The sequence below is a fragment of the Sinocyclocheilus anshuiensis genome, unplaced genomic scaffold (assembly GCF_001515605.1).
Source record: "Sinocyclocheilus anshuiensis isolate Anshui unplaced genomic scaffold, SAMN03320099.WGS_v1.1 scaffold1039, whole genome shotgun sequence".
In the NCBI taxonomy this organism is placed as follows: Eukaryota; Metazoa; Chordata; class Actinopteri; order Cypriniformes; family Cyprinidae; genus Sinocyclocheilus; species Sinocyclocheilus anshuiensis.
In genome coordinates, this window is record NW_015547675.1 from 337,370 (window position 1) to 350,903 (window position 13,534).

Below are 13,534 nucleotides of genomic sequence, written 5' to 3' on the forward strand. Positions count from 1 at the left end.
GATAACTCATCACTGATCCTTTTCATTACTGATAAATGAAGTTCTGGAACAGTAAACGCTACTCCTACCTTATTGTCTAAACTCTTTGATGCATCTGTGTAGATCTGAACATAGCTGTAGTACTCATTAATATATGTCTGCACATTATATAAATTACATTCCTTACCCTTATTTTTCTGTTCTAACAATGTAAAATCTACTGTAGCATCTGAAAGTAACCAAGGTTTTATTACAGGTAGCGGTACAGTTGGACTAACATTTAACTGATTAACTTCAAGTTCTGTTGCTTTCTGTATCACTGTCCAGCCAAAACTTTTAATTTTCCTCCTCTCTTTTTCCCAACAGGGCTTTAAAGTATCTAGTGTTGGATGCTCTTGACTATGGCCTTGTAAATTAACCCAATAATTCACTGATAACTGTACCCTTCTCATTTCTAATGACATTTCCCCCATTTCAACCTGTAGTGCTGTAATTGGTGTAGTTTTTATAGCTCCTGTACATAATCTCAATACCTGATGCTGTATATTATCTAACTTTCTAAGAGATGTTTCTGCTGCTGATCCATACACCACACAACCATAATCTAACACAGATCTAACCAATCCACTATACATAGCCTTTAATGCCATCCTATCTGCCCCCCATTCACTGCCAACTAAACACCTCATTATATTTATTACTTTCTTACATTTGTTCACTATATTCTGAATATGCACCACCCATGTAACTCTTTCATCAAACCATATCCCTAAAAACTTTCCAGTTCTTTTCCAGCTCTACAATTTTAGTTTCTGTCAACTGAGAATTTAAAACCCCATTTATATAACCATTCTTCAACTATTGCAATAGCCTCCTATTGCTAACTCTCTCTACCACATGGCTTTACTTAAAGGGGTCATATGATGTTGCTAAAAAGAACATTATTTTGTGTATGTGGTGTAATGAAATGTGTTTAGTTAGAACGAGCCGTTTTAGGTAGGTGTGGCTGACTCTTAACTTTTATAAAGAATATCTCTTTGGATTTGAGACTTTAGTCTTTGCAACTTTACAGATCTTCTTTATGCACCAAGAGCTTGTAACACTCCAAAGAGAAAGGAAAAATTTAAATCGCGTCATATGACCCCTTTAAAGAAACCTAAAACACCCTAGCACCCCTAGTGGTAAGCAAGAAAACTGCCCACAAAATTCTTATTAACAGGCTCATGTCTGTTACATCTCACATATGGCTCGTGAGACCCACTTTCCTGCAGAATTTAGCTCCAACTTTGATCAAACTCACCCACCTGTGATTTTCTTATGATCCTGAAGACATGCTCAGGTGTGTTTGATTAAGGTTAGAACTAAACTCTGCAGAAAAGTAGATCTCGTGAGCCATATTTGAGGATCCCTGGCCTATATGAAACAACAGGTTCAGAAAAGGTCTCTTTTGGTTTGAGCCATTCCAGTTCAATTGAGTGGCTAAAGAATGGCCAGTCGATGTTGTTTGCAGTCTCCTAGTTGCATTACAGGGCTGCCTACACAAAACCTGCATGGGCCCAAAGGATACAAAAGTTGCTCTGGGCCTGACCGGGCTGGCCCACACTGGGCCATCATGGGATTAATGTGGGCAGTCCCATAGTGTACAGTCATGGCCATACGTTTTGGCAGTGACATACATTTTGTGTTTTGCAAAGTTTGCTGCTTCGCTCACAGAGAGCCTACGGTGAGCCCAAAGCTGTGGGCCTCGCCTGGGCAAGCTCGCACTGGGCCTGTTTAGGTTTGGTGTGGGCCCGCAAAAAGCCAGCATGGACACCCCACAAGGACATGTTTGCAGGGCTGGCAAGTTAATTATTAAAAGCCTGTTTGTTCGCTGCAGACAAACAGTTCCAAACGAAGCCTCTTTGCATGTGAACCTACAGGATCAAAGCAGTCTGAAACAGTGGCGCTACAGAGATTTTTCCTTAAAAAATACAATAAAATTTTTGTAGAGTTCTAAAACTGTTGTACAGCATTATCAACGGTAAGCTATACCTGTTTATTTTTTAGATTTATTTCTCAAATATGTCAATGTGGTGGGCTATCAAGTAGCTATCTCAATATAATAAAATAACTGCATCAACAGCTTCCTTCAAGACTGATTCCTAACAAAAGTACATGTAACAAACAATCCAAGTTTAACAGCAGCCTTTATTTGTAGTCAGACACTGACACCATGTGGCTGATCTCTCATATGATCGTGTGTTTGGGTGGAGCAGCAGATGAATGAATTATCATAGACAAACATACAACACATAACCAGTGAGCGCTGTATGACACACACACACAATTTCCAGTGTCCCTTATATGTACTCCCTTATTTGGACGTCATTTTTAGTCTGATACAGACTATACAACGCGACGTCAAAACATTTTCTGATGAATGCAGTTTGGTCAAATAAACGTACGAGTGCTTTGTTATTGGAGACACTGATGTAATTCAGGACATTGGTAACAGGTAAACCCGTCCTCCATGCGGCGCTCTACGTACAGACGTAAACACGTGCCGTTCCTGCTCACAGGTTTCTATTCACTTCTCCATCCCTCTCCTCCCGCATCATTCAGCAGCAGAGATGGCGGAACTCGCCTCAGTAGCGCATTCTCCGGCCGTGAGCCCGAGCTCCGAGCCTCCGTCAGGCGCGCACTCTCCTACAGCAGGCGGAACACAGCGGCTCCTTTTTACGCATGACCTGGTCTACGGAAAACACCGCGGGGCGATGCGTTTCGGGCTCGTACGGATGATTCACGGTGAAGAGGATTTCGAAGATTCGGACTCCGAGATTGGCGGTGATGGCGGAGGGAGAGGAGGAGGAGGAGGTGGTGGTGGCGGCGGCGGAGAAGGTGGAGGCACTCCCGGTAATTCAGACAACGAGAGTGGGGCGGCGGACACACGGTCATGGCCTCTCGGTAGAGGATTCGTGCGGGTTCAGTGGTATCCTGAAGGAACGAAGCAGGATGTTCGGGAAACGAAGGTACTAAAAGACACAAATGATCGTGCGCATTGTTTTTCCCTTCGCTCATACAGCCAACCACAACGATCAGCAACTAATTATTTTGCTCTCTTTTCTCTGTTGTAATGATTTAAACGTAGCCGAGATAACGTTACGTTTATGTTCTTTCAATTTCACCGATTCTCAGAACTTGATCAGGATGAGGTAATTTGATTTATGAACCCCAGAATGGTGTCTAGGTAGGCAGCTCACAAGGTCTAGGGACATGGCCGCTGAATCTCACATATGATCTGTTGAAAGGTCTCCGTTACTCATGAAAACACGCACAAACAAATTAATTTATGAAATTAAGCGTTTAGAATTAGCATGGGAGCTGATTGGCTGTGAATATTTAAGACTTGTGAATCACTTCATTATAAACAGTCACTGATCATTTGTGTATTTTTTCATTTGTTCAACCGTGATCAGCATACACTTGTCAATAAAAAGTGGTTGTAGCTCCAACTCAGCAAGTAAACAATGTAAGTGCACAATAATACTGGATAGATAGACCTTCTCTCGATGTTACTGGACCTTCAGTGTATTATTTTGCATAATAGTTTTCAGGTTTTTTGTCAGTGCCCTTTTAAAGCATTGACTAGAACTCACTGTTTTATTCTCCAGGTTTCAGTTGTACTTTCAGAATAAAACGCTGGACAATTGTTGTTTCTAACAAAGACATAGCATGAAGAAGATAACCACCCCACCCTCCAATGCATGGTTAAGGCCTACCATGAGCACAGGAGTAAATTAAGATTTATATGTAAAAAACAATATATATTAAAAAAACCTCAGTAGATTGTTGAATTGCTTTTAATCTAATAGAAGTGTAGATATCAGAATGTTTCTAGTGACAGTGCAGATTTATACCTGCTTTAAAGGGGTCATATGATGTTGATAAAAATAACATTGTTTTGTATATTTGGTGTAATGAAATGTGTTTATGTGGTTTAAGGTTAAAAAAACACATTATTTTCCAACTTGAAAGGGATGCACGAAATTTGGTAACACAAAAGTATCAATAAATAGGGGACTTAAAAGATTATATATACATACTTTTAGCGGTCTCCTCCCCCTTAGCGGGGGTGTCATATTACAAAATTTATTACGGTCTTTTAGAATCAAAACTTTTTTATAATCTTGACAAAATGGATATCATTGGAAAGGTCTGAGTCTCAAGATTCCATATTTGGTTATTTTGTGATAGACGTAATATTTAGAGAGAAATTGATAGATTTGTGACAGAAATGCATCAAAACAAATTTCAATGGAGTTTGGGTGGCACCCGGTGGCTGTTTTTGGTATAACGCCTAAACAAAATTGCATATGAACCTCAATTTTTTTTATATCAACTTCAAATTTGGAACACAACTTATGTAGACATATGGCTTTAATTTGATAGCAATTTTGTATTTTTAACTATTTTTTAAAGGGGTCATATGATGTTGCTAAAAAGAACATTATTTTGTGTATTTGGTGTAATGAAATGTGTTTATGCGGTTTAAGGCTCAAAAAACATATTATTTTCCACATACTGTACATTATTGTTTCTCCTCTATGCCCCGCCTTTCTGAAACGTGTCGATTTTTGCAAAGCTCATTGGTCTGAAAAGCGAGGTGTGCTCTGATTGGCCAGCTATCCAGTGCGTAACGCAATTTAAATTCTCTGTGTGTATATGCTGTACATGTGGAAGAATTGACAACAGACTAGACTTGACTTATGGACAAAAGACGATCAGTTAATGGACTTACAAGACTAGGATGGATAAAAATGTTTTCTTGTAGGCCTATTATATATTATGCACTTTATGTAACATTTATTCATGATAAACTTCATTTGAATGCTGACTATCGCACATGAAGGAGTGACCATCCCCTGGCTGAACATAGGCATGGTCTTTTCTACCTCATGCTGGTGTCGGGACCAGAACAGCCTTCCGTATATCGATTACCTACACACTGGTGCTGACTGCATTTGGTAAGAGTTTAAAGAGTTGGGCTTAAATTGAACCCAAATGGCATGTTCCCTAATAAATGTGTCTCTCTCATCCTCAGGTACTGTATTCCAGCTGAAGAGAAATCAAAACTTGACAAAGTAGTACACACACTGCTACAGGCTAACGGCACTCCAGGGCTGGAGATGCTAGAGAGGAACATTATGGTGAGAGAGAAACATTGACTTCTTAAAGGGACAGCTCACCTAAAAATAAACATTTTGTCATAATTTACTCCCCTCATGTTGTTGTTTCACTTTCTTTCTTACGGTGACCGGGAGGGGACATGTTCGGTTCACTTAATTTTGTCGTGGGCACAACATATTAACTCACGGGAACGTGATATTATGTTGTGGCCACAAGATCATTTTGTCGAGGTAACGACATCCTTATGTCGTGGCCACACGATGTGAAGTCGCAACCTCGAGAACCTATGTTGAGGATACGACATGCATTTCTCTTATTATTTTGAGGGAACGACATGTTTTTCTCGTGGCCACGAGTTTAAACGAACCTGCGTGACCATAGCAACCTGGGATTACTAGAAATGGATAAAACATTTTGATCCATACCACAGTCTTGTAAATCCATTAACTGATTGTGTCTTTTAATTTAATATTTGTATATTATTATTATTATCATAATAACTGGTTAGGGCTATATTTTTATATTTATTGTGTATCGCTTTACCTAATTAACGTTTTGTATAATTATGCTAGTATTTGCTACCATATATTTTGCAATACTGTAAACGCCTGACAATTATGCCAATAAAGTTTTGACTTCATGATTGTATTTATGCCTGTGTGTGTGTTATTTTATTTATTTTATGTACTTTATGTAACATTTATTCATGATAAACTACTGCTGTCTAATGCCGTCTACATCGTGCGCAATACAGTCTGGTAGCCAAGGCCTATGGTTAATATAATAATTTAATAATGTAATAATTTCTATAATAAATAATATAATAATTTCTTAATTCAAAATAAAATATGAATGAATCTAGGGCTGCACGATTAATCGAAATTAAATCACAAAGGCGATAAATCGTGATTAGTCAGAAACTGCAATTGTTATGCGTATCTTTCAGTGAAGCACAGTTCTGTGATCAGTAGAAAATCTCCATCCGAAGGCCAGAGGGCGCTCTCGCGCTGAAACTCCAAATACGCCTCAATTAGAATACTATGAAATATGTTTTAATTAATCATTCGATTAATCGTGCAGCCCTAAATGAATCCATCTCTGATAATCCCGGGTTGCTATGGTCATGCAGGTTTGTTTATGCATTAAACTCGTGGCCACGAGAAAAATATGTCGTTCCCTCAACATAAGAAGTCGTGGCCACGAGAAATGGATGTCGTTCCCTCAACATAGCATCTCGAGGCCACGATATAAGGATGTCGTTACCTCGACAAAATTATCTCGTGGCCACGACATAATATCATGATCCCACGAGTTAATGTGACATTCCCTCAAATTAATATCTCGTGGCCACGACAAAACTAAGTGAACCGAACATGTCACCTCCTGGGCACCGTAGTGACTGGTTAGGACAATTGTTTGATTATTATGGAAGAGATAGTTTGTATTCCTTGTTATTGTCATCATAGCGCAATGCAGGGCCTCTGTTTGTTTCTCACATTTAAGATCGGAAAATTGATGAATACTCTCCATTTAGATGCTGAAATCATTAGCACAAGAAATCAGTAAAATTTTTACAAACTGTGAGTATATTCTGTCTTTTCATTTTACTTTATTGCAGTAGTATTAGGCTATGTGTAGTCCAGCTTTTTGAAACATAAAGAGACATCATCCCTTTCCTGTGATGTAATGGTTAAATGTCAATGTTTCAGGATCATTGTTATGAGGTCTAGTTGTTTTCAAAAGTGTTGCATTATGACATAGCCCAGTTGTTGTATTGTGAACCAGTGACCCTGTTTGGCAGTAGGTAGTATTTAGCTTTCTACCTACTAAAGAATCAAAACAAGGACAGAAAGATTGAACATTTTTAATCGATGAAGTAAAGCATTTGAAACAATCAGGAAAAAGGGGTGTGCCATTTTTAAGGCGTGGCTCCTGTAGTGCGGCAGTGTGCTGCTGCAGTTCCTCCCTCTTTGCTCCAACGCAGACGCACATGTACAGCATTTTGTTCATTAGCGCAAGAAGTCTAAACAAGCATGTAGTGAGCAGATTCTTATTGATCTTTGTAATCAAGCCTTGTTTTGAGCTCAGGCTGTGAAGGTTACTGCAAACTGAACAAAATATGTTTTACTGAAGATGGTTAACAAATTTAGGACAGTAATATATGACATTATAGCATGATAAAAAAAATTTCTGCAGGGATGAAAGAACAAAAAAAAGAATAAAACTCATCAGGAAAATAACTATTCTAAGTACCATCTATTTTTATCACTACACCGTAAGTGACCCATTCAGTTTTCTTCAGTGTGTGTGTGTGTGTGCACGTGTGGATGAGAAAAGATGCGATAAGACATTGTGAAATGCTGGGATATCTGCCCATTTCACTCTCCACATCCCACCTAACTGTGCAGTACCATACACTGCACTGCGTGGTGCTTTGAAAAATGTCTGTTAGGAGCCAGAGCTGATCTGGAGCTATTTGTAATCATATAGTTCTAGGCTTTTTCTATTCACAAAAAAAACCAACAACAGGATTGCTCTTTATAGAATAGTCATGTTCTCATGATTTAAAATGGCAAAACTGTTGTTGAGCTGTAGGTTGTAGTGCAGCAGAATCTATTTTTGTATCAAGGCTTGATTTGTGTGGAAATAACCACACCAAATGGATTTTTGGCCTAACTTTTAGGATAGCAGTGTGTCTAAAATATCAATTTGTGATCTTTCCCACAATTCCTTGGCTAACAGCAGAAGCAGATGCCCTCTTTAAGGAGCTCAGCATACAAACATACCAGGGTTCCCACGCTTCTTGAAAGTACTTGAATATCAGACACATGGATTCAAGGCCTGGAAAGTACTTAAAAACAAATACAAGTCATTGAAAGTGCTTGAATGAAATTTGAAATAAATTTTGTTTAGTAGAATGGTGCTATTTCAAAAATTGTCCTATATGCGCTGACGCTGTCAAAGACAAAACGAAACGGCGCTAATGATTGGGGGTTGAGATGGGGTAGCGCGAGAAAAAAACTTAGCATGTGAGCTGATGCGCAGCCCTGCATGAACCTATGGAGAAGCAGTGCATTTGCTACTGAAAATTACTGCGTGCGACTGAAAAAAAATATTTAGGAGCACCAGTGCGACTGACCCGATCAGCATATTTGTGTTTGGGCTCAGGGGAGCTTCAAAGGTTTCTAACGTACTTACAACGTGTTTTTGCTGCGTTGAGTAATGTATCACAGACAAATCTGTTGATTCCTTGAACACAATGTTAATCAGAATCCACTCACTACTCAAACACCGGAGTTTTGTTCAGTGCTGAGTTCTGCAATTTCACGAATCCTCTCATTATAGTAAACAAAGTGTTGACAGGGTGTAAATAATAGATTTATTGTGCAGTGTATGGAGCTTCGTTGATTAGAATGGAACTTTGTGAGATCGCGATGAGTGACAGCTTTTAATGATTATTAAGGTGATTATTAAGTTTGCAAATGTGATATTGATTTAATACAACAGTCCATTAAACAAGAAATTAATATTAAGTGACTTACATTGACTGACTACAACACTATTGCCTGATTTTGCTCTATTTCATCAACGAAAATAATTTCAAACAAAGTCACAGCTGAGCCGCTGCGCATCTCCAAGCAAACACAGCGGTTTTTCGTTTATGAATGAACGTGCGTTTTTAAACGAATCTGAATCAATTACCCATTCATGAAGCCAGTCACTTGCTTCATTCCTGAATTAATTAGTCATTCGAACGAATCAATTGAATGAATGATTCACTGATAAACTCAATGATTTGCCGCCACCTACTGGCAGTTTTACTTAAATTTTTAAAGGATCTTTTATGTTATTTAATTCGTTGAATATTTCTATATTCAAAATGTTATATTTAAAACATTAACCTCAACATGAATTTATGAATTTAATTGCACTCATGCCACCTCTGAGCCTCATTAAACCTCTGAAAATACACTTTTCTGTTCTTCTGTGCCACCTCTGTAGTACAAATTATTATTTTTTTTATACTGATTTCATTTGATTGGTAACTTATTCTTATTCTACTTGATTTTATTCTATTGTTTTAATTAGAAATGTTAAAAAGCTTATTAATATAATTTTTCAATTTGACATAAAAGATGACATACTTTTAATAAAGTTAGAAAAATGCCATTACAAAGGTGTAAAATCTAAATTCCCTGTAAATCACTTTAAGGAGTCTAATATCATCTCGTAATGGGAAGGCTGATATTTGATCAGAATTTTTGATTATTGATTAGAAGGTGCTCCTGAAATTTTTGACTGTGCTCCTACATTTTTTAACATTTTAAAAGAAAAGCATAGAGCCCTGTTTAACCACTTTTTTATTAATTAAAAAATTGAGATTCTTTCAAACTTAAATATTTTATAAGAATTTCAGCAAAAAACAGTTTGATGCAAGAATATATATTTTTATCAATATTTGAGAAATTGTATTTGAATATTACCAGTGTGAACTCCATTGACTTCAATGGATTTAATTAAATTCCTTTGAACACGACTGCTCAAAATGGTCTAAATTTATGAAACCTACACATTCAAAACCTCATTACTCTGAAATTTTTAATGTAAATGTTAAGTGTAAGTGAAATGTTAAGTACTGTCTTTCATGATGTTACATATGCTGGGGTGTGAATTTGATAGGTGCTTGATATAAAATAAATGGTGCTTTAAAAAGTCCTTGAATCTGGTGTTCATGAAAGAGTGGGAACCCTGGCATACACTCTATGAAGAGAGCTTGTGTATAGTATCTGGTTTTTATTTATTTTTTTGTAAACAACACCATTGTCACCATTGTAGATTCACCCCACACTGCATGAACAGAGAGATGTAGCATATCTCACAAATGGGTATTATTAATAGTATCATACCCATACGAGAGACCATACAATGAGCCCAGGGCCTAATATGTATCATAGCTATAATGTTGTTCCACTATGGAGGTAAACTGACAGCATCTGTAAAGGATTTGAGGGTGTGATTTAAGGATCATCTGAATTTGAATTAAATGATGACTCCTAGTAAAACCGATCTCATTTTGAGTCTGTAATGTGAAAATATCTCTGGAATGAACTACAGATGCTTAAACAATGAGATCAGATTCATGTCCCCTGAGATTTTTCTGGATGGCACTCATCAGGACACAGCATGAATCCTGAATAAATGATTGCAAACAGAAGGTTGTAATGTCCCATCTGTCTTTTGTCTTACAACATTGTCCTTTTGTTTCTCTCACTCTCTGCCTTTTTCACTGCTGACTCAGCTTTGGGGGTGGGGTGAAGTGGGGGTGGGGCTAACCTTATAGATGTCCCAATAAGAGACTGGCCAATCCCTCTAATATGGCTTTGTTATAGTTGACCATTTCAGCAGACTTGCATATGTATATGTATATATATGGTAGTAAATCGCCATCACCTGCTTTCAGATGGAGCGGCATTTAATACACAGAGCCGTAGTTCACTGACAAGCTAGGCGATATCGCGTTCATAATCGAATGCGATTCATCTGCGATTATGAACGCGATATTGCCTAATTGTCAGTGAACTACGGCTCTGTGTAGTGAATGCCGCTCAATCTGAAAGCAGGTGATGGAGATTTACTACCAATCACGGGACCGGCTTTACTGACGAGATGCGCATGACAATTGCATGCGATTAATTGCACAGCCCTACTAAGGGGTAATTACCAAGTTTGATAAAACCTTTTTATTAAACTTTGATAATTGTTTTAATCTTTTAAACAATTGTAAAGATTTCAAACTACATTTGATAAAAATCTCCTGTCAAGTTCCAGAATCTATGCTTTATTTATTATCTAATATTACATCAGCATATGAGATTCAAATTGGACGATGGAAGGGATTTTTATGGAACGACTGCAGGGACAACTATTATTGCCACGTTTATGAAAAATGATCAGTCAAGAATAGAAAAAAATTATTGAAAATATTTAAATCAGGAATGTAAGTATCAGAATGCACAGTTCATACATAAAAAGTGTCTGTCAAAACCAACATGCTGAATGATGTTCACTAACCCAGTGAAGTTTTTCAACTGGATTGGTGTTAATTTTCTTTACCATGCAGGGTGAAGTATTTAATTCAGTTCCCTGATCATTCCGATTCAATTTCAGCGAGTAAAGAACAAATTTATTCTCGCGTACGTTAGCCTATATATAATCTTATCAGTATCGTCTTTGACAGACATTGATGTTGATGCATTCAAAACATACAGTTGTGTGGGTCTTCCAGGACAGGTAATGTGTGTATTGAAATTGAAATTATGTGGATTTGAAAACAGATGGATTGTAAGGTAATTATTTATTTCTTAGCTGGCACGTATTCAGTGAAGTGATTGATGCCCATGAATGTGTTTTGATGTTTTTAGTTCTAAAATTCCAACTGACAGCCAGCCTAAGTTTTTGGCAGATGTGATAATATGCGTAAGGGGTGAAAATATGTTTGATTTTTGGGTAATTATAAAATGTGCTGGAGACTTTCTAAATGCTTTTTGCATAGTTCATTATACCTATGGAATTAAATTTATTTCATGGCTTAAATACATTACATGTTACTCAGAGACTGACATGTTTGGCTTGTCAAAAATGTTACATTAAGCTGTCAGAAAAACTTTTTTTAAATATTAAGTTTTTACCAGGAAAGTAGTGGTTTTGATGCATAAAGCTGTAAAATAGACAAAACTGTGTTATAAATTACATTTATGTCCAGATGTAACAAAGGAATTTAGTCCATATTGCATATGTCCTAATTGTTCTATATATTAACCTTACCTAAAAATATAGATGTAGTCTCAACGCTTTAATTTTAAGCTATCTTTGGTTTTTGTCAACATATGTTCTCCTGGTCTATTCAGAATATTTTCATATACCCAGTATTCTTGATTGTTCCTGTCTTTCCCCACATCTCTCTGAATCTTTGGTTATTAATGCATTTTGTCTGATAAGAGGCTCATGGGGGAGGGGTTGATATGGAAACCTCTGAAAGAGACTGCCATCTTTCAGAATTAAATACATTATGAACCTCTGTAAACACCTTGTAAAAGCAAAGTTACAAGATGTATGTATGTTAACCGTTAACTGATAAAATTGAAATAATTATTAGTATTAGTATAAATTAGTATTAAATAAAAATAGAATGCACAGGTATCTGTGATACATAAAAAATACAAACAAATATTATTTTTTTCACTGGTTTATTTTAATGTGCAAGCAGCAGCATACAGAGCAACAACAAAACCTGGATTCACACATCTTTAAACCGGCATAGTCTTGTTTTTTTTCCCCGTTAGACATAAAAATAAATAGCATATAAAAATAAAAAGCAGGCTTACCTAAGTGTACAACGTGTCTACTTTTTATTTTAAAAAAGTAACATGTCAAAAAGTGTCATGTGAAATGCTATTATTTTCCACTGTTATGAGCTCATCTCATATTAATTGAGAGACTACATACAGTGTTGTGAGCACCTTAGACATTGAGGGGGTTACTCACCACCCTTCTTCAATATTCAGATTTATTGGTCAATCAGGTTTTTCCAGGGTTCCCACGCTTCTTGAAAGTACTTGAATTTCAGACATATGGATTCAAGGCCTGGAAAGTACTTGAAAACAGACATAAGTCCTTGAAAGTGTTTGAATTAAATTTGAAATAAATTTTGTTTATGGGGCTATTTCAAAAATTCTGCTATATGTTCTGTCAAAGACAACGAAACGGCACTAATGATTGGGGGTGGAGATGGGCTAGTGCGAAAAAAAACTTGTGTGTTGATGTGCCCTGAGCGGGACCGTTTTCTTAAGCCCACTCCCGCTGAATTTCTGACCATTACCGCCCACTCCCGCAACGTGTGTGTCCCGCTCCCGCAAACATTCTAATATTGTATATACAGGGATTCAAGTTTTCCGTCGCTACAATGGATTTCAATCAATTAGAAAAAATGAGGGGAAAAGAAACATGTAGCGCGTTGTTGTTGTTCTGTCGGCACACCCAAAATCATCCCCGCCACGGCTGCAGCTTCTCAGTGACAACATTGAGATGCCGCTCGCATCATTTACAGTCGGGTTATTAGCAGAGAACACAGAGCAGGACTTGAATTTCGGCGCGGGATTGCGGCTATTAAAGGGGTCATATGATGCTGCTAAAAAGAACATTATTTTGTGTATTTGGTGTAATGAAATGTGTTTATGTGTGCTTTTGAGTCTTGAGAACTCACTCGTGCGCTCTCATTTTCTGTGTGTCCACAGATCGCGATAAGGCGAGTGACAACTTTTAATAGAACTAAGGGAGTTTGCAAATGTGATATTGATTTAATACAACAGTTCAATAAACAAGTACTGCC

At 37.3% G+C, this 13,534-nt stretch overlaps 1 protein-coding gene across 1 annotated transcript in view; it reads left to right on the top strand.

Moving 5' to 3' along the window:
• Window positions 1-2,064: 2,064 nt before the first annotated feature.
• Window positions 2,065-13,534, top strand: part of ube2o (ubiquitin conjugating enzyme E2 O) — a 62,137-nt gene continuing 50,667 nt past the window's right edge. Inside the window, exon 1 of the mRNA XM_016505481.1 lies at window positions 2,065-2,987. Within this exon, the coding sequence (XP_016360967.1) occupies window positions 2,589-2,987 (399 nt within the window). The 5' untranslated portion in view covers window positions 2,065-2,588. The remainder of the gene's footprint in view (window positions 2,988-13,534) is intronic.